General features: G+C 44.5%; 1 protein-coding gene across 1 annotated transcript in view; it reads right to left on the minus strand.

Moving 5' to 3' along the window:
* Positions 1 to 19,643, minus strand: part of psen2 (presenilin 2) — a 39,594-nt gene that overhangs the window by 421 nt on the left and 19,530 nt on the right. Inside the window, exons 4-11 of the mRNA XM_071923757.2 lie at positions 18,706 to 18,847; positions 17,128 to 17,195; positions 16,663 to 16,883; positions 11,705 to 11,803; positions 11,084 to 11,152; positions 10,499 to 10,588; positions 3,402 to 3,517; positions 1 to 1,402 (exon numbers count right to left, since the gene is read on the minus strand). The exon at positions 1 to 1,402 is cut by the window's left edge and continues 421 nt beyond it. Coding sequence (XP_071779858.1) covers positions 1,247 to 1,402; positions 3,402 to 3,517; positions 10,499 to 10,588; positions 11,084 to 11,152; positions 11,705 to 11,803; positions 16,663 to 16,883; positions 17,128 to 17,195; positions 18,706 to 18,847 — 961 coding nt within the window. The 3' untranslated portion in view covers positions 1 to 1,246. The remainder of the gene's footprint in view (positions 1,403 to 3,401; positions 3,518 to 10,498; positions 10,589 to 11,083; positions 11,153 to 11,704; positions 11,804 to 16,662; positions 16,884 to 17,127; positions 17,196 to 18,705; positions 18,848 to 19,643) is intronic.

A 19,643-nucleotide genomic window follows, 5' to 3' on the forward strand; every position in this document is an offset into this window, starting at 1 on the left:
AAACCAGTCAGTCCTGCATCATGTGACCCTGAACTAAAAAAAAAAAAAAAAAAATCAAGTTTGGCATTTTCTTACTTGAAAGTTTCCAAGGGCTTTTAAGCCTTGAATGGAGTTTTGAAACGTGTTAAAGGAAAAATCCACCCTAAAATACTTCAATCAGCTGTTGATGTTCTTTTCATCTCTGGGTCCATCCAGTAGTTAGTTGTGTTTTTCTTCTTGGTGGATAACCGGCCAATCATAGACGAGGTGACGTCACCTCCAGATGTTTCCAGCAGCTACAGTGGAGTTTGATATGAGAAAATGTTTCAGGATGTAAAACATCAGCGGTAAACGTCAGGTTTTGGTGTCAGTCCCTCAGAATCAAAGAGCGAGGGCTTCTTTCTAGAGCCGCCATTTTGCACCGAGAGACGTTCAACAATCATACAGGGAGAAATCCATCGGAGAAGAGGAGAGAGACGAGGAAAATACTTTACAGACTAGCTGGCTCACTAGAGCTTATAAACTCATACGCCACTGTTTGATTGAATGCAACCAGTTAATGCTCCTTCTCTGGAGGTTGTTGAAAGGCAATCTGGGAAACGTAGTAAATCATTAACTGCAGCACAAGCAGACGAGGCAGGTGGAGGGTAAGTGGCTTCACCAAAACAGGAAATTACACTTCTTCACTAAACAACTGCTGAATGAGCTGAACATCACAGACTGAGCAGGTCCAACACAGGAACTGGATCCAGGATGGATTTGCCCTTTAACTCCACTGTGTTTTCATGGATTTTCAACAGTGAGAAACACTGAAACAGTTTTTACAGATGGATGGAAATTCATCACTCTAACAGGCCAGGTTCCCATGCAGGCGCTCACCCAGGCTGTTACACCTCCTGGGGTTTGGTAAACAGGAATACATTTACCCATAATTCTTTTACAGGGACTGCTATTCTTTCCCCACAAATCTCTGCTGGAGAAAAGGTCTGGGAAAACCAGGAAAAAGACAGGCATGGGAAGAAGCGTTTGTGCGTTACATCAACCAATGGCAGCCAGGAAGAGGAGGAGGGAGGGAGGGAGGAAGAGGAGGGGGAGGCGGGGCAGGAGGAGGAGGCGGGAGAGGAGGAGGAAGAGGAGGGGGAGTAGGAGGAGGCAGGGCAGGAGGAGGGGGAGTAGGAGGAGGCAGGGCAGGAGGAGGAGTAGAAGGAGGCAGGGCAGGAGGAGGAGTAGGAAGAGGAGGCGGGGCAGGAGGAAGAGGAGGCGGCTCTCAGATGTAGAACTGGTGAGCAGCCAGGTTGTCCATGAACGGTCGGACCAGATAGTCGGTGGAGAAGTAGAAGACGAGGCCGAAGGTGATGGAGATGGGCAGCGCCGGCAGAGCTTTCTTAAATATGGCCAGCAGCAGCAGGGTGAGGCACAGGCCCTACACACACACACACACACACACATTACATTACATTACATTACATCACATCACATCAGTTAACCTTACATTAGACTGGATCAGACTGGATGGGATGAGATGAAACTCAAATGATCCCCATGGGGATAATCAGTACAGTAAAGAAAAATAGACTAAATAGGAAAAGAGGCTTTACAGTTTCATCACCAATCTGCCATCCAGCTGAGTGTCCATGATGGAGGAACTTTGTAGAATTTTCTGTTATGCCGGGCTCAGATTACAGAAGTTTTTCGCCGATTTATCCCTGATTTGCCCCTCCCGACAATCAGAGGAGAAATCTGGATCTGAGTCTTGGTCGGAACCGAAGTTCGGCACAGAATATCTGGTAATGTGAGCTGTTTACAAATCAAATCTTAACCCTCCCGAACTGTTCGAAGACGCATCAGAGCCACCCCAATAATTTCTAACCTGTTTGATATTTGCGAGTTAAAATCTGGACGGCAACATCACTTCATTATGCCTTTCAACATTGGACAATACAACTTTAACGTCCCGGCCGGGACAGCTGACGGTATTGCCTAGCAACGGTAAACCTTTTACCTGTAATCTGAGCCCTGCTTTAGTTAATAAAGTCTAAAGGCCCTGACACACCAAACCGACATCAAAGAACCAGCGGCGACGAAGGCCGACTGTTGCGTCGCCTCACCTCGCCTGTGTCTGGTCCAAAAAGTTGCACTTGAACACACCGCAAAGACTACAGCCGACGGCCAACTAGCACGTACGTTCTGCGCCTGCGTGAGGGGAAATAACCATATGTCTGATAAGAAGTTGCAAATGGCACTGGCGTTGTCAGCCCTTGGTCTTTTGGTTGTGGAAGAAGAAAGGAAGAGGCGGAGGCGAAAAATAAGGAGAAACCGCACTAAATGGGTGAAATCATGAATACTCCAGCGACAGGCTCAAGGGGCTTTCCCGAACCTGTCGAGAGCTGGAGATAAATGAAACCTCTGATTTTAAAAATGTATTAATATTTATTAATTTACGGTCGGCCGTCTGGTGTGTCAGGGCCTTAAATCTCTACAACCAGCTAGAAACAGAGAGCTAGCTGAAAAAGCTTGTTGTGGATTTGTCACATTCTAGAAGATCGTGTTTCCACGACAGAGTTCAGACAGAAACGGTTTGTTAGATCGGTGTGAAGAACCTGAGCCACTGCACAGTGTCTGACCTCTGACCCCTGATGACCCCTGACTTCAACCCCATCAACACCTTTATGATGAAGTGGCTGAAGCCGGGCCGATCGCCTCACTGAGGCTCTGCTGGCTGAATGGAAGCAAATCTTCAGAAGACTGAAGACAGAAACTCCATATTAATGAACAGGAGTTAGGATGAGATGTTCCACCTGCAGCTTCCACATACTGATGGACATGTAGTGAATATATTATACAGTATATTATCAACATTATCTTATTCATGCGAACCTGATGAAGCTTTGGTGAAACGTGTTGTTCGCTATATCTTAATCTGCCTAATAAAGTAATGGCATAAATCATAGTTGGCTTGTCTTCTCCTTGAGTGCGGTGGACTACTTAAGTTGTGTTACATTATCTCATTCATGTTCAGCCAACATGGGGATTACTGCTGCTGAATTCAAACAAAATGTTAACTCATAAAACGTTAACCTTGTCTGCAATCCAAAACTATTCCAACACCTGGAAATTAAAGTCTGTCCTGTCCAGGTTCAGAGACTTCAAACCTACAGCCTGATGAGACAAACGTTCACACAGCGGTCCTGTGGTCCAACTACCTACTGGTCCTAACCTGGTCTACAGATTGGTCGTCCCACTACCTACTGGTCCTAACCTGGTCTACAGATTGGTCGTCCCACTACCTACTGGTCCTAACCTGGTCTACAGATTGGTCGTCCCACTACCTACTGGTCCTAACCTGGTCTACAGATTGGTCGTCCCACTACCTACTGGTCCTAACCTGGTCTACAGATTGGTCCTGTGACAGAGAGACTTACAATCAGAATGGCCACAAAGCAGGCGAGCGTTGTGTTCCAGTCTCCTCCGGTTGCCGCAGCTTTCCCCACCAAGACACTGTAGAAGATGAAATCACCAAGACCCAGCTTCACCCCTCCTGCAGACACAAAACACACTGTCACACTCCTGCAGACACAAAACACACTTTAACACTCCTGCAGACACAAAACACACTGTCACACTCCTGCAGACACAAAACACACTGTCACACTCCTGCAGACACAAAACACACTGTCACACTCCTGCAGACACAAAACACACTTTAACACTCCTGCAGACACAAAACACACTGTCACACTCCTGCAGACACAAAACACACTGTCACACTCCTGCAGACACAAAACACACTTTAACACTCCTGCAGACACAAAACACACTTTAACACTCCTGCAGACACAAAACACACTGTCACACTCCTGCAGACACAAAACACACTGTCACACTCCTGCAGACACAAAACACACTGTCACACTCCTGCAGACACAAAACACACTGTCACACTCCTGCAGACACAAAACACACTTTAACACTCCTGCAGACACAAAACACACTGTCACACTCCTGCAGACACAAAACACACTTTAACACTCCTGCAGACACAAAACACACTTTAACACTCCTGCAGACACAAAACACACTGTTACACTCCTACAGACACAAAGCACACTGTCACACTCCTGCAGACACAAAACACACTGTCACACTCCTGCAGACACAAAACACACTGTCACACTCCTGCAGACACAAAACACACTGTCACACTCCTGCAGACACAAAACACACTGTCACACTCCTGCAGACACAAAACACACTGTCACACTCCTGCAGACACAAAACACACTGTCACACTCCTGCAGACACAAAACACACTGTCACACTCAAAACACACTGTCACACTCCTGCAGACACAAAACACACTGTCACACTCCTGCAGACACAAAACACACTGTTACACTCCTGCAGACACAAAACACACTTTAACACTCCTGCAGACACAAAACACACTGTTACACTCCTGCAGACACAAAACACACTTTAACACTCCTGCAGACACAAAACACACTGTTACACTCCTGCAGACACAAAACACACTGTTACACTCCTGCAGACACAAAACACACTTTAACACTCCTGCAGACACAAAACACACTTTAACACTCCTGCAGACACAAAACACACTGTTACACTCCTGCAGACACAAAACACACTGTTACACTCCTGCAGACACAAAACACACTTTAACACTCCTGCAGACACAAAACACACTGTTACACTCCTGCAGACACAAAACACACTGTTACACTCCTGCAGACACAAAACACACTTTAACACTCCTGCAGACACAAAACACACTTTAACACTCCTGCAGACACAAAACACACTGTTACACTCCTGCAGACACAAAACACACTTTAACACTCCTGCAGACACAAAACACACTTTAACACTCCTGCAGACACAAAACACACTGTTACACTCCTGCAGACACAAAACACACTTTAACACTCCTGCAGACACAAAACACACTTTAACACTCCTGCAGACACAAAACACACTGTCACACTCCTGCAGACACAAAACACACTGTTACACTCCTGCAGACACAAAACACACTTTAACACTCCTGCAGACACAAAACACACTGTTACACTCCTACAGACACAAAGCACACTGTTACACTCCTGCAGACACAAAACACACTGTTACACTCCTGCAGACACAAAAAAACACACTTTTATCCTCTGGGAATTCTCTCTGGTGTAATTTGAGGTTCAGATCCTATTGTTGTTTTCTTGCTGTTTTAAAAACATTTCACATTTACAGCATTTCGCTGACTCTTATCCACAATGACTCCCAAAGTGTAAACCGGTTCAGTGTCGATCAACGACATTTCAACAGTAAGCCTTTCCTCTCTTGGATAGTCGGGTCCATAATATTTCAAAGTTTTTATTTCTGTTGCTCCTTAACCTCTGGCGTGGTTCCTGTGTATTTTGTATATATACATGTATTCTCCCTTGACCCTCGCTCCTTAAATAACTACAGACCAATATCAAAATTACTATTCTTGTCCAAAGTATTGGATAATATTTTAGCAAACCAGCTAATAACCAGAAATTATCTTTTTGAGACGTTTCAATCTGGTTGAATAGCAGGAAACAAAGGCCCCATTTATACTTATTTCATTTCATGCGGCTCTTATCGGATAGTATTGAGATCTGATTGATCCACATCCCAGTCACCCCGGGCCTCATCATGTGTCTCCGTTAACCAGATAGAAATCTGACTGCATCTCTCGCTGCTTTCCTGCGATGTCTGCATGTGGGGACGGCGGCGCCACAGAAACTGTTTTTGCAAATTTTGTTTGCATTTCTGCGTATTCTTCAAGTCAGACAGCAGGCGCTACTTTATACAGATTATAAAAAAAAACAACACTTGCAGTGAGAATGTGCGACCGCTACAGGAACTGACCCATGCTGTGCACGTTAAAATGGCTTTTACACTCAGTTCATTTCCAGGCCGACTCTAGAAATCCCTCTGATAATAATATTCTGTGTCAGAAGAACGTCTGAAACTAAATAGAGTCTGTGTTGCCTGTCGTTTGTCCAAAAAGCTTCAACATTACATTACAGGCTCATGTGGTGTGAATTAGTCTGAAGTGCATCACAGTCTTTTAGCCCAAATTTGTTCCAAATAATTGCGACAAATTCAAGGTTAAGCAGTTGGTCTTCATCACTGAAGACCAAGATGGTGCCGCGGATGGCTGCCATGGTGTGTTGGTGCGCACTGCTTTGTGTGTTTCTGTGTGTTAACTCTGTTTTTTGCGACACAACACGAATTACCTTAGGAGTGGAGAGAGAGAACCCGGACTCCCTAGTTATTGTCCTCGAGGATTTTAACAAAGGGAATTTAAATCACGAACTCCCAAAATACAAACAATTCATCAAATGCCCGACCAGGGAGGAGAACACACTGGATCACTGTTACACTACCATCAACAGTGCTTATCACCCCTGGAGAATCTGACCAGTCTCTAATTCACCTGATTCCTGCATACAGGCAGAAACTAAAACTTTCTAAACCTGTTGTGCAGAGATCCAAGAGGTGGAGCAGTGAAGCAGTGGAGAAACTGCATGAGTGCCTGGACTGCACAGACTGGGAACCTTTCAGGACTGCCACCAACAGTTTGGATGAATATACAGATGCTGTGACATCATATATCAGCTTCTGTGAGGACAGCTGTATCCCAACTCGCACCAGGGTGAGAAACAACAACAACAAGCCCTGGTTCACAGCAAAACTCAGTCAGCTACGCTTGGAAAAGTTGGAGGCGTTCAGGAGTGGAGACAGGGACAGGTTTAAACTGGCCAAGTACTCGTTTAGCAAGACGGTGAGGGAGGCTAAACGACAGTACTCCAAGAAACTGGAACATCAGTTCTCAGCCAGCAACTCCTCGTCAGTCTGGAAGGGACTACAGGAGATTACCAGCTACAAGACCAGATCCCCCCACTCCACCAACAATCTCCGACTGGCCAACGACCTGAATGAGTTCTATTGTAGATTCGACAGAGAAGGTGGCAGTCCTGACTCCAATCCACATAACCAACCCCCCGCCCCCAGCCCCCTACAATAGACACCACTCACACATCTGATACATTTGTGTCAGACAGCCTGGATCGCAATCCACCCACCCCCACCCAGCCACCCCCACCCAGTCCCCTACAATGGTTACCCCTAACACATTCCTAATCCTTGAAGGATGCAGAGTTCCTGCATGCTTCAAAACATCAACCATTATCCCAGTCCCCAAAAAGCCAAGGATCACAGGTCTTAACGACTACAGACCCGTCGCCCTGACCTCTGTGGTAATGAAGACCTTTGAGCGCCTTGTGCTGACCCACCTCAAGACCATCACAGACCCCACCCTAGACCCACTGCAGTTCACCTACAGAGCAAACAGGTCTGTAGAGGACGCAGTCAACATGGCCCTGCACTACATCATCAAACACCTGGACTGTCCTGGAACATACGCTAGGATCCTGTTCGTGGACTTTAGCGCCGCCTTCAACACCATCATCCCAGCTCTTCTCCAGGACAAACTCTCCCAGCTCAGCATGCCTGACTCCACCTGCAGGTGGATCACTGACTTCCTGACAAACAGGAAGCAGCATGTGAGGATGGGGAAGCACATCTCAGATGCCCAGATCAGCAGCACTGGTGCCCCACAAGGCTGTGTACTCTCTCCTATGCTCTTCTCCCTCTACACCAACAGCTGCACCTCTGCACATGACTGTGTCAAACTCCGGAAATTTGCAGACAACACGACCCTCATTGGCTTAATCTCCAATGGTGATGAGTCTGCATACAGATGGGAGGTTGATCAGTTAGCATCATGGTGCAGCCAAAACAACCTGAAGCTCAATGCTTTAAAGACAGTAGAGATGGTAGTGGACTTCAGGAAGAGCCCAGCCCCAATCACCCCCCTCATCCTGGTCGACTCTCCAGTCATCACAGCGGGGTCATTCAGATTCCTGGGCACCATCATTTCCCAGGACCTCAGCTGGGAGCAGAACATCAGCTCCATCATGAAGAAAGCCCAGCAGAGGATGTACTCTACGGCAACTGAAGAAATTCAACCTGCCACAGAAAATGATGGTGTAGTTCTACACAGCCATCATCGAGTCCATTCTCACATCCTCCATCACCATCTGGTTTGCTGCTTCTACTCCCAAGGACAAGTCCAGGCTGCAGGGACAAGTCCAGGTTACAGCGGATCATCCGCTCTGCAGAGAAGGTGATCGGCTGCAGCCTGCCTTCTCTCCAGGACCTGTACGCCTCCAGGACCAGGCAGCGGGCAGAGAAGATCACGGCTGCCTTCTCACCCCGGTCATCTCGTCTTTGAGAGACTCCCCTCTGGCAAGAGACTGCGGTCTATCAAGACCAGAACCTCACGACACCACAACAGTTTCTTCCCCATGGCAGTGGGGCTTACAAACAATCCCCGTCTCTCTCCTGACTCTGGACTGAATCTCTGTGCACAATTCCACACAATTGAACATCTGTAAATACATAGCCATATTTATCATATTTGTATTCCCTGTATAGTGACACTATTTATTCATATTCATATTTGGTACTTTGGTCAAACACTATATGCAACTTACTACTGAGCCCTTGTAAAAAGCCCCACTTATTGTATTGTATATAATGTATATATTTTCAGGAATCTCTTCTTTCTTTACCTCTTATATTTAAATTCAACTTGTAAAGCTTGATTGCTGTTTGTTTGTCTAAATGTCTGTATATTGCACTGCACCATCCTCACCAAGTCAAATTCTTAGTATGTGAAAATGTACCTTGCGAAAATAAATCTGATTCTGATTCTGATGTCATGGTTATAAATTAATGATGCGTTGTGGTTTTGTGGTGCACAGCCGTCCTACAGCAGCTCTCCACCAATGGGCTTCTTGGTCAACCTTTATATCTTCATATATTTTTATTTTTTATAAACGGTCCGGTTGCAGCTGGGGCGTTAGCTGCTGCTGTGACATGTTGCCTCTCAAACTTTATTTCGTTGATGACGCCTGAACGGAGTAGCCTGGTAAGACCATCCTGATCATGTGACCTCACATTCTGTTTCGCTCCACGGATCAGTCTGGACTTCTAGCCGCCCACATCGATTTCCTGAAATTACAATGTAACCGGGCCAATCAGGGACTGCGTCGTAGTTGATGACGTAACCGGGCCAATCAGGGACTGCGTCATAGTTGATGACGTGAAATACAGGCCGCTGCTGGCAAAACAGTAATGGTGTCTCCCGAAGCAACGAGCGGTAACGTTAACGTTAGTAGAGTAAACACAGCCATAATTGTAGTTATTGCAGAAATAGACTCAATAACAACAATTAAACAAGAACAAGAGTATGCACTAGCGGAGTTTCTCGGCGGAAAAGACATTTTCGCCGTTCTTCCAAGTGGATTTGAATTTGGCTTCACTGATTGGCTGAAGGAGTTTGTCGGTCAAGGCAAGTACTCCCGCCCACTGAAATCGATGTGGGCGGCTAGAAGTCCAGACTGATCCGTGGAGCGAAACAGAATGTGAGGTCACGTGATCAGGATGGTCTTACCAGGCTATGAACTGAGGCCAGCGGGGAGATTTCTCTTTTCCGTCTTTGTCATTTTTTCACACAGAGACTGGAATGAAAAGCACATTCACAGCATCAGGATTCATTAAGAGCGTTGTTGAGACGTTTGTTTGGGAGGAGGTGATGACGTATGCGGCTTGACAAGACGAAGCATTTACACATGGCTAACTTGAGGATCCAATGTGTCTCAAACCACCTCCGAAGGTGGTTTGAGCAGTCGGATACCAAACCGTCTCCAATGCGTCTTGGCTGCATTTACACTCGGCTTTTTTGCGTCTTGAGCAGATCGGATGGCTGTCAGATCTGCTCAAGACGCATGAAGTGGCTCAGTGTAAATGGGGTAAAACAGGTTTTAAATGACCTGCTTTTAGCTGATTTCACTTTTAGCTGATTTCACTTTTAACTGATTTCACTTTTAGCTGATTTTAGTCCTCAGGGACAAGATGCATTTGGTGTGTGTTGCCAACGGGTTTTGGTAAAAGCCTAATTTGGCCTGTTGTGACAGTTTCAGAGCAGAGGAGCAGCGCTGCAGCTGCATGTGTTTGTTTGTTGAGCTGAAGCTGCTGAACCAGCAGCAGGAACAGACTGGAGTCACAGTTACAGTTCACGTTACATATAAACTGTAAATACATATTTTCTTGTTTGTGTGACATTAATGACAAAAATTACTTTTCCCACAAAAACTTTCACACAGCCGACAGAAATGATTGATTTGATTTGCGGTAGCCATCATGTTCTGGGCGGCACTGCACTGCTCATTCTATTACACCTTGCACCTATTTCACAATTTATGCCAAACAATGACATTTATTTTATTTTAGTGCATTTTTATATCAAAATCTCATTACTTTTACTTCCTGTAAAATGGATCCAATAAAACTGCCTTTCTCTCCCTATCTGATCTCCCACCTTCACCATATGACAGTGGACACTTACTGTCCTCCTCTAGGTCCTCTTCTGTTGAATAGGCCCCGGACTGTCCGGTCTCTGGCTCCGCCCCCCCGCCGCTCTGCTCCGCCTCCTCATCTGAGACACAAAATGGTGGCAGTCACCACTTGGTCAGTCCAAACATAACTCTTATACCAACCATCATATCATATCTTTTTCCCATGGTGCCTTGCTCACACTGGAAAGTGACGAACCAGCAGGAAGCTGGCAGGATTGACAGTGAGAAATCTATTGATTGATTGATCTATTGATATTTCCTATTTCCTTCAAACCTTTAGATGTGTCTTCACAAAGTGACAAATTGTTCATTTTCGGAACTAGTTGCATCATAAAATATTAATACAAACTAAAGTTATGCTTTTCAAGCATATACTTTTAGTATTTTTCTACCACTGAATCTCTTATTTTATTTTATTATTTGGAAATTTCCAACAGTTTTCTAGCTCCAGTTTTGTTTCACAAAGTGATGGAGACTTTCATGGCAGTTAAACAGTATTAGAGCTGAGATAAGAAAATAAAGTAATAATAATAATTAATATAAAAGATAATAACTTTAAGAAAATGTACAGAAACCTGAATCTTGACTGGAACGCTCTGTGTTTGTGGAAGGATTCGCCATCCCCACCATCCAAACCATGGCAGCTGCAACATGAGACATTTCTCACAATTTAACAACAAGTTGCTTAGAGACACTGGAGATTAAACAATTTTAAAATTGCAATATTGACTACAATTTCCACAGGATTCCTTGGAGGCCATTTTTCCTCAGAGAAAAGCTGACATGACAGATTCCTAAATAAGTTTATCCTCATTTTATTCAAACCCACCAAATCCTCTGCGCTGAACATGAAATTATGTAGAAGGAGCTGTGTCCACATGCACTGCAGTTCATATTGCAATATTCAGAAAAATAGCAGTTAAAGATAAATCTGTAACGATGGGTTTGAATGTTTTGTCGCATGTTTCCCTTTCTTTCCCATTCCTGTCTCTCTCTCTGTCATCTATCAAACAAAAGCCAAAAAATATCCTGATACAGGCCGAATGACTTTCCAATACTGCAAATAATTTAATCAGTCATGTACTAACTCTTGTGTCTAAACGTAGGAGTAAACCCTAAACACTTATGCCTGTATAAGTACAGAATAAAAAGGGCTTTTCTCTGATAATCTACTGGTTATTTCCTGCTGGACTCACAGGAGTAGATGAGCGCCGGGAAGATCGGCTCGTTGCGTTCCTGAGCCGTTTCCACCAGCATCCTGAGTGGACCTTTAGGACTCAGAACGGCCACCAAGTCTGCAAGACATAAACAAGGCTTAGAAAAGAGCAAGGCATCATGGGTGTTTTCTTTGGTCTGAACCGAGTGGAAAAGTTCATTTTGTAGCATTTTTGTATTTGGTTCATTAAGGTTGACATTGACCAATGACAAGCCAACTGGGGCTTGTAAACAAGTGTGTGTGTGTGTGTGTGTGTGTGTGTGTTGGGCGAGTGAGATGCTTGGAAGGTATATTTAATCAAACTGTTCATTTGGCAATAGATTTATTGTACACATGTGAAGCAGAAAACATTACAAATCAGTCCTCTACCCAAAGTGGAAAAATTACTTATGTTTTTTTATCTGTTTTATGAACTTAAGTGTTACATGTTACAACAGTTAGCGGCTGAATTCCAACACGTTTGACTGTTGTGAATTAGAATCGACTCCTCCTCCGTATTATAACCTCTAACCCACACTGGGGAAAGAGTGGGACACTTTCAACTAATTGCCTGCCATGTTTTTCAAGTTTTGTCAGCGATGTTGAGCGGCGGCTCAGTGGTTCGTCTGTCGCCTCACAGCAAGAAGGTTGTGGGTTCGAATCCCTGCCCCGCTCCTTTCTGTGTGCAGTTTGCATGTTCTCTCTGTGTTTGACCGGGTTTCCACAGTCAGAACACCTGCAGCTCAGTGGATTGAAGACTCTAAAGCCCGTAGGCACGAGTGTGTTTGTATGGAATATGATGTAGTATAGGATGTGTAGTATGTATATGACATGTACTGTATATGATGCTATGTAAAGCCCTTTGAGACATGCTTGTGATAAAGGGCAATATAAATAAACAGGACTATGTCATGTTGTGGGCGAGGTCACTGTGAGGTCAGACTTTTCTGGGCTCAGATTTGTCTTAATGCACAAAACAAGATTAACAAACACATCACGACTCATAAATAAACAAGGATGATCACAAATGTATTTTCCTGTCCACAAATAAATACCACCCAACTCGAATAAATGTAAAACAATTACACACATACACTCACCGAGCACTTTATTAGGAACACCTGTACACCTGCTTATTCATGCAATTATCCATTCAGCCAATCATGTGGCAGCGGTGCAATGCATAAGATCATGCAGATACAGGTCAGCAGCTTCAGTTCATGTTCACATCAAACATCAGAATGGGGAGAACATGTGATCTCAGAGACTTTGACCGCGGCGTGGCTGTTGGTGTCACGCCGCGTTTGAGTATTTCTGAAACTGCTGATCTCCTGGGATCTTCACACACAACAGTCTCTAGAGTTCACACAGAACGGTGCGAAAAACAAAAAGCATCCAGTGAGCGGCGGTTCTGCGGACGGAAACGCCTCGTTGATGAGAGAGGTCAGACTGGTTCTATCTGACAGAAAGGCTTCAGTAACTCAGATAACCTCTTTACAGCTGAGGGAGCAGAACAGCATCAGAACGCACAACATGTCGAACCTGGAGGCGGATGGCACTTTGGTAGCCGGTTGACACTGAGCTGAAAGCTGATACCTGCCCAGTATTAGTAAGGTGTTCCTAACAAAGTGCTCGGTGAGTGTATATTTCCAAGTTTATTTTTAAAAAGTTATATATTAATATAATAAAAATTGTGCTTCATGTGCATATTTATGTAAAAAAAAACATGAGTTTTTTTGTATTTATTTACAGGTTGTTGAATCTGCATTAAAAAATCAGCTGACAAATGGATTTGGTTGCATTCATGATTCAGTTTGTGATCATCATCGTTTATTTACAAGTCATGAGATATAACTTGTTTTGTGCATTTATTTATTTTCAAGACAAATCTGAGCCAATACTCCAGCAACATGGAGGAGGTAGAGGAGGAAAGGAGGAGGTAGAGGAGAGGAGAGAAGGAGGTAGAGGGAAGGAGAAGGTAGAGGAGAGGAGGAAAGGAGGAGGTAGAGGAGAGAAGGAGGTAGAGGAGGGAAGGAGAAGGTAGAGGAGAGGAGGAAAGGAGGAGGTAGAGGAGAGAGGGAGGTAGAGGAGGGAAGGAGAAGGTAGAGGAGAGGAGGAAAGGAGGAGGTAGAGGAGAGAAGGAGGAGGTAGAGGAGAGAAGGAGGAGGTAGAGGAGAGAAGGAGGTAGAGGAGAGGAGGAAAGGAGGAAGTAGAGAGAAGGAGGAGGTAGAGGAGAGAAGGAGGTAGAGGAGGGAAGGAGGAGGTAGTTAGTTTCGTTTAGTATCCTTTCGGAAATTGTCTTTGTATCTGTGGCAACTGTCAGACAAATACAACCACAACAGAAAGGACATTACAATTAAAGACAGACATTTAACAGGAAGTGCTCCACATCAACATCACCAACAATCAAGAATTGAGTACAACAAAATGCAAGTGACACACACCTCATATCATCAGGATTTGTTTAACAGAGCTATACCGGAAGGTATAAAGGATCTCTGGGCACGGGACGTCCGAGAGGCGGTCCCCTGTCCCTCCGTCCTGATGGTGACAACTCATATTCACCACAGAGAGGGTGTGATACATCACTGAGGATCGCCGCCCTTTCCCCGCCACTCGAGACTCACAAAGCAGTGTCATACTATGTTGTTGCTGACCCGCAATCTTGCTAGACATATTAACAATCTTATTGAGTTTGTTCTTATTAACTACAGACAGTGAGAAATACCAGGCAATAAAGCAGAAAGTTAGAATACTCTCCACAAATGAACGATAAAAGAGAACCGTTATATGTCTGTCCACTCCAAACTGTCGAAGCTTGAATGTATGATGAAGCATGATGTATAGTCGTAATCCTTTCCTGTAAATGACACCTGTGTTTAAATTTTTTATCAATTACTGTCCCTAGATATTTATATTCATTTACCACTTCAATACAGTCACCATCAATAGCTACTTGTTGGTGTGTCCTTCTACTAGCTCTGAAATCCAAAATCATTTCCTTAGTTTTCTTGGTATTTAGCTGAAGAAAACTGGCGTGACACCAATTAAACTCATCCACACATCCACGATACTTTGTTTCATCTTCAGTGATCAAACCAACAATCACTGTATCATCAGCAAATTTAACACTGAAAACATCAGATGAGTTAGCCCTACATTCATTTGTATAAAGAGTAAATAGCACTGGGGGTTGGTAATAACAGGGGAGGACACTGCAGCATTCACTCTGACACTCTGTGATCCATCAGTCAAAAAGGACTCCACCCATCTGATGATTCTGCTATAGTAACAGCCTTTCCATTAAAATATGCAGTCTTATGGTATTGAATGCGGATGAAAAGTCCATAAACATAGCGCGGACATATCGTTTTGGTTGATCAAGATGACAGTGAATTCTATGCAATACATACAAAAGAGCATCTTCTGTGCCCCTCCCCCTTTTATATGCAAATTGCAGTGGGTCAAGTTTGTTTTGCACCTCACTGAGAACACGATCTAACACTATTCTCTCAAGACTCTTCACTACAATAGATGTTAAGGCTACTGGACGGTAATCATTTAAGGCCTGTGGTTTCGGTGTTTTCGGGACAGGCACTATAAGTGAAGATTTCCAGGCTCTGGGAACACAGTGCGTATCAAGTCAGATTTGAAACAAGTGACTATAAACAAAACTAAGCTCCTCCCTACACTCCTTCAGTACACTACCAGTTAATCTGTCAGGACCAGCTGCTTTTCTTGTGTTAATCCTTTTCAAATTTTGACAAACTTCCTCTGCTGTTATGATAACTTCCTGGCCGGGGTCAAGTTGTTGCCTAATCAGATTCCGCTCAGTGTTGAGATCTGATGTATCAAACCTGCCACAGAATTTATTTAATTCATTTGCAAAGGTCAAATCATCCCCATGATTACCTACAAGTGATTTCTTCTTCTTTTCCTGTCCTATCATTGTATACACTCTCTGCCATGCCTGCCTTAAGGTAGAGGAAGAAAGGAGGAGAGGAGGAGGTAGAGGAAGAAAGGAGGTAGAGGAGGGAAGGAGGAGGAGGTAGAGGAAGAAAGGAGGAGAGGAGGAGGTAGAGGAAGAAAGGAGGTAGAGGAGGGAAGGAGGAGGTAGAGAATTAAAGGAGGTAGAGGAGAAAAGGAGGAGGTAGGAGAAAAGAAGGTGGAGGAGTGTGAGAAAAATTTCCATGTCTGTTTCAATTAGCAGTTTCAACTTGGTTTCACTCTCCTGCATATTATTTCTTTCATTCCTTTGTATTCACACAGTTTGCTGCTGTGTAACATTTCATGTGTTTCCCAGCAGAGTCAAGGACAGGAGTCACACTCTGGTCTTTGTGCTGAAATCATCCTTACATCCCTTTTGTTGCTTCATTATTAGAGAACTGCATCTGTCACTGTGCTGTGAACTTCTCTGTGCCGCACGCTAATAAATAACCTTTACTGAATTCTTTATTGAACAAGTTTTCTCTATCGAGGAAAGGAGGAGGTAGAGGAGAGAAGGAGGTAGAGGAGGGAAGGAGGAGGTAGAGGAGAGAAGGAGGTAGAGGAGAGAAGGAGGTAGAGGAGGGAAGGAGGAGGTAGAGGAGAGAAGGAGGTAGAGGAGAGAAGGAGGTAGAGGAGGGAAGGAGGAGGTGGAGGAGTAAAGGAACTTAATTCAGGGTGGGAAAGCCTCTGAAGCAACATTGAGACCATGATGGGACACTAAAACTCTCCACTGAAACCAAACTAGTGAAGTTGTTTTAGGGTTTTCCCAAACTCTGGATGTAACTGGCCAAAATCCCAAATTTAATAAAAGGCCAATATCTGCCCGATACATCATGTCTAACCCTAATTTATAGTGTAAAGTGTAACTATTTGAATGTTGCTGACATGAAGAAGCTGTTAGATTTAAATTACAGAGCGTCTATTGACTGTAGATAAAGATGGGTTAGATTAGATTTCAGAGCGTCTATTCACCGTAGATGGAGATGGCGCCCAGGATGACCCAGGCCGACCACTCCGGCAGGTACTTGATGAAGACGAGGGCCATGAGGGCGCTGATGATGATCAGGTAGGCCTGCTGCAGCTGCAGAGGGCCTTTCCAGTGGATGCAGATCATCCCCACCGCCCCGAAGTTCCAGATGATCATCCCCACCGTCGGATAGTCCATGGCCACGTTGTACGTCTTGAACACCTCGCTGTGGAAGGAAGAGCACTTCAACAGAACGCTCGCTGTTCCAAATTAAACTTTTGGTTTACCTGCCCAACAATTACCTGCCCAGAATACTGAAACATTTTCAATGCTATTTCACATATAGAATCGGGTTCTATGTGAAACATTCAATAAACAGACAAGAGCAGATCTTGTCAGATTTTTGCTTTTTAGTGGCCTCACATTCTCTCTCTCTCTCTCTCTCTCTCTCTCACACACACACAACTCACCCCAGGTACATGAAGCTGAACCAGAAGAGCAGCATCAGGGAGGACAGGATGAGCCAGCCGTGGATGAACTGGAAAACAGCAACACATCATTAATGCCTTACCTGGCAGCTCAGTGTTACCTGGCAGCTCAGTGTTACCTGGCAGTTCAGTGTTACCTGGCAGCTCAGTGTTACCTGGCAGCTCAGGTTCAGTGTTACCTGGCAGCTCAGGTTCAGTGTTACCTGGCAGCTCAGGTTCAGTGTTACCTGGCAGCTCAGGTTCAGTGTTACCTGGTAGCTCAGGTTCAGTGTTACCTGGCAGCTCAGTGTTACCTGGCAGCTCAGTGTTACCTGGCAGCTCAGGTTCAGTGTTACCTGGCAGTTCAGTGTTACCTGGCAGCTCAGGTTCAGTGTTACCTGGCAGCTCAGTGTTACCTGGCAGCTCAGGTTCAGTGTTACCTGGCAGCTCAGTGTTACCTGGCAGCTCAGTGTTACCTGGCAGCTCAGGTTCAGTGTTACCTGGCAGCTCAGTGTTACCTGGCAGCTCAGGTTCAGTGTTACCTGGCAGCTCAGTGTTACCTGGCAGCTCAGTGTTACCTGGCAGTTCAGTGTTACCTGGTAGCTCAGGTTCAGTGTTACCTGGCAGTTCAGTGTTACCTGGCAGTTCAGTGTTACCTGGCAGCTCAGGTTCAGTGTTACCTGGCAGTTCAGTGTTACCTGGCAGTTCAGTGTTACCTGGCAGTTCAGTGTTACCTGGCAGCTCAGTGTTACCTGGCAGCTCAGTGTTACCTGGCAGCTCAGGTTCAGTATTACCTGGCAGGACGACGGATTAGTAAAATGGTCTTTGAACATATATCAGAGAAGTTTAAGTTAAAGTTTACTATTATTATTAAAGAATTGAACAGTTTTACAAAGGAAAAAAGGAAAATCAAGTCCTTTATAAATGTTATTTGCGTTTCTGACCAGGAAAACGAAAAATGCCTTCTAATTCCACTTTTCATTTGCAGATTTTGAAATGAAAATCAAATCACCATTCATTTCAATTTTTTTAATTTCTGTTTCTGAAAAGAAAATAGGATGACCAAAAAATACACAGACTGAACACGCACAACGTTAGGATGCTCTGTTGTCGAACTGTCAGAGGGAAATACAAACCACTGAACAGGCTGCAGCTTTACTTTTCTGATGAAAATGTAGAATTGGACAGACGGTGAAATGAGAGAGATCCTGGGAGTCGGGCAGACGGAGAGATTAGCCTCCATGTTTTCAAACTGCAGCGACTCCGGAGGTTAAACGTAATGTCCGGAAAATGACAGGAGTGGAATTCAACGGTGTTGCCAGTATTGTGTGAATGGCAGCATTATGTTAAAAAAGCGGAAAGTCATGTCTTGTGTGAACTTTTACGGGTTGCATTTGTGAAAGGGGCTATACAGTATATTTCTCCATATGCATAATTTACAACCAAATGGAACCATAATAGAGTAGGGAACAATTGGGTTATTGGAGCCAGTCTTAAACATCAGTGGATGCTGCTGACCCCTCTGGTGAAATGCATACTGTGCTGAATGTGCCTCTTACAGTGTGCTAATTAAAAACTGACCTTGTAACAGCGGTACTTGTAGAGGACAACCAGGACGATGGTCATGACCACGATGACGCTAATCATGATGATGGTGTTGAGGACGGAGTTAAGGAGGCGCCGGCCGACAGACGGGGTATCCTCTGTGAAGGGGGTGTAGATCCTGCAGAGTCGCCACACCCAGATAAAAAAATCATTACTAGTAGCCTCAAAACCATGTAGCCAACCCACCGGATGTCCTGTAACTATCCCTTCTGTTATTAAATTAACTGTGTGTCCACACTGCAAGCAACTTGGCCGCTATATTATCTGTTTGGCCTTTTCAGCTGACTAATGGCTCTAAACGGTCATCGGCATGTGCCATTCCGAATATCAATTTTATCGACAATTGCAGCCTTTTCTGGGAATGCCGAGCCTCTCTCAGACCCGAGAGTATGCACCCAAACAGGTCAGCCTTTTCCTATCGAGCAGCACATGCCTGGAACACTATACCCACAGAACTAAGGAACATCACATCTCTCAACTCTTTCTCCAAATCTATAAAACAGTGGTTACTGGACAATCAAACATGCTGTCATAATCTGGAATAGTGGTTATGTCATTGTTTACTATTTGTCTGTGCTTATGTGCTTTTGTCTGTGCTTATGTGCTCTTGTGTGTTTTCTTTTAATGTTTTTTATATGCCATCAACCTGCCAGGGACTGCTGTCATAATCTGGAGTAGGGGTTATGTCACTGACTTACTATTTGTCTGTGTTTATATGCTTTTGTCTGTGCTTATGTGTTTATGTGCCTATGTGTTCCTGTATGTTTTCTCTTAATGTTTTTATATGCCATCAACCTGCCAGGGACTGCAGATGAAAACTAGCCTGTACGGCTAAATCTGGCACTTTTACATGATGGACTTAAGTGCTCATGTTAATTAATGTGCATTGTCCCTTCTTAAATAAATAAACAAAC

The sequence above is a fragment of the Centroberyx gerrardi genome, chromosome 3 (assembly GCF_048128805.1).
Source record: "Centroberyx gerrardi isolate f3 chromosome 3, fCenGer3.hap1.cur.20231027, whole genome shotgun sequence".
Lineage (NCBI taxonomy): Eukaryota > Metazoa > Chordata > Actinopteri > Beryciformes > Berycidae > Centroberyx > Centroberyx gerrardi.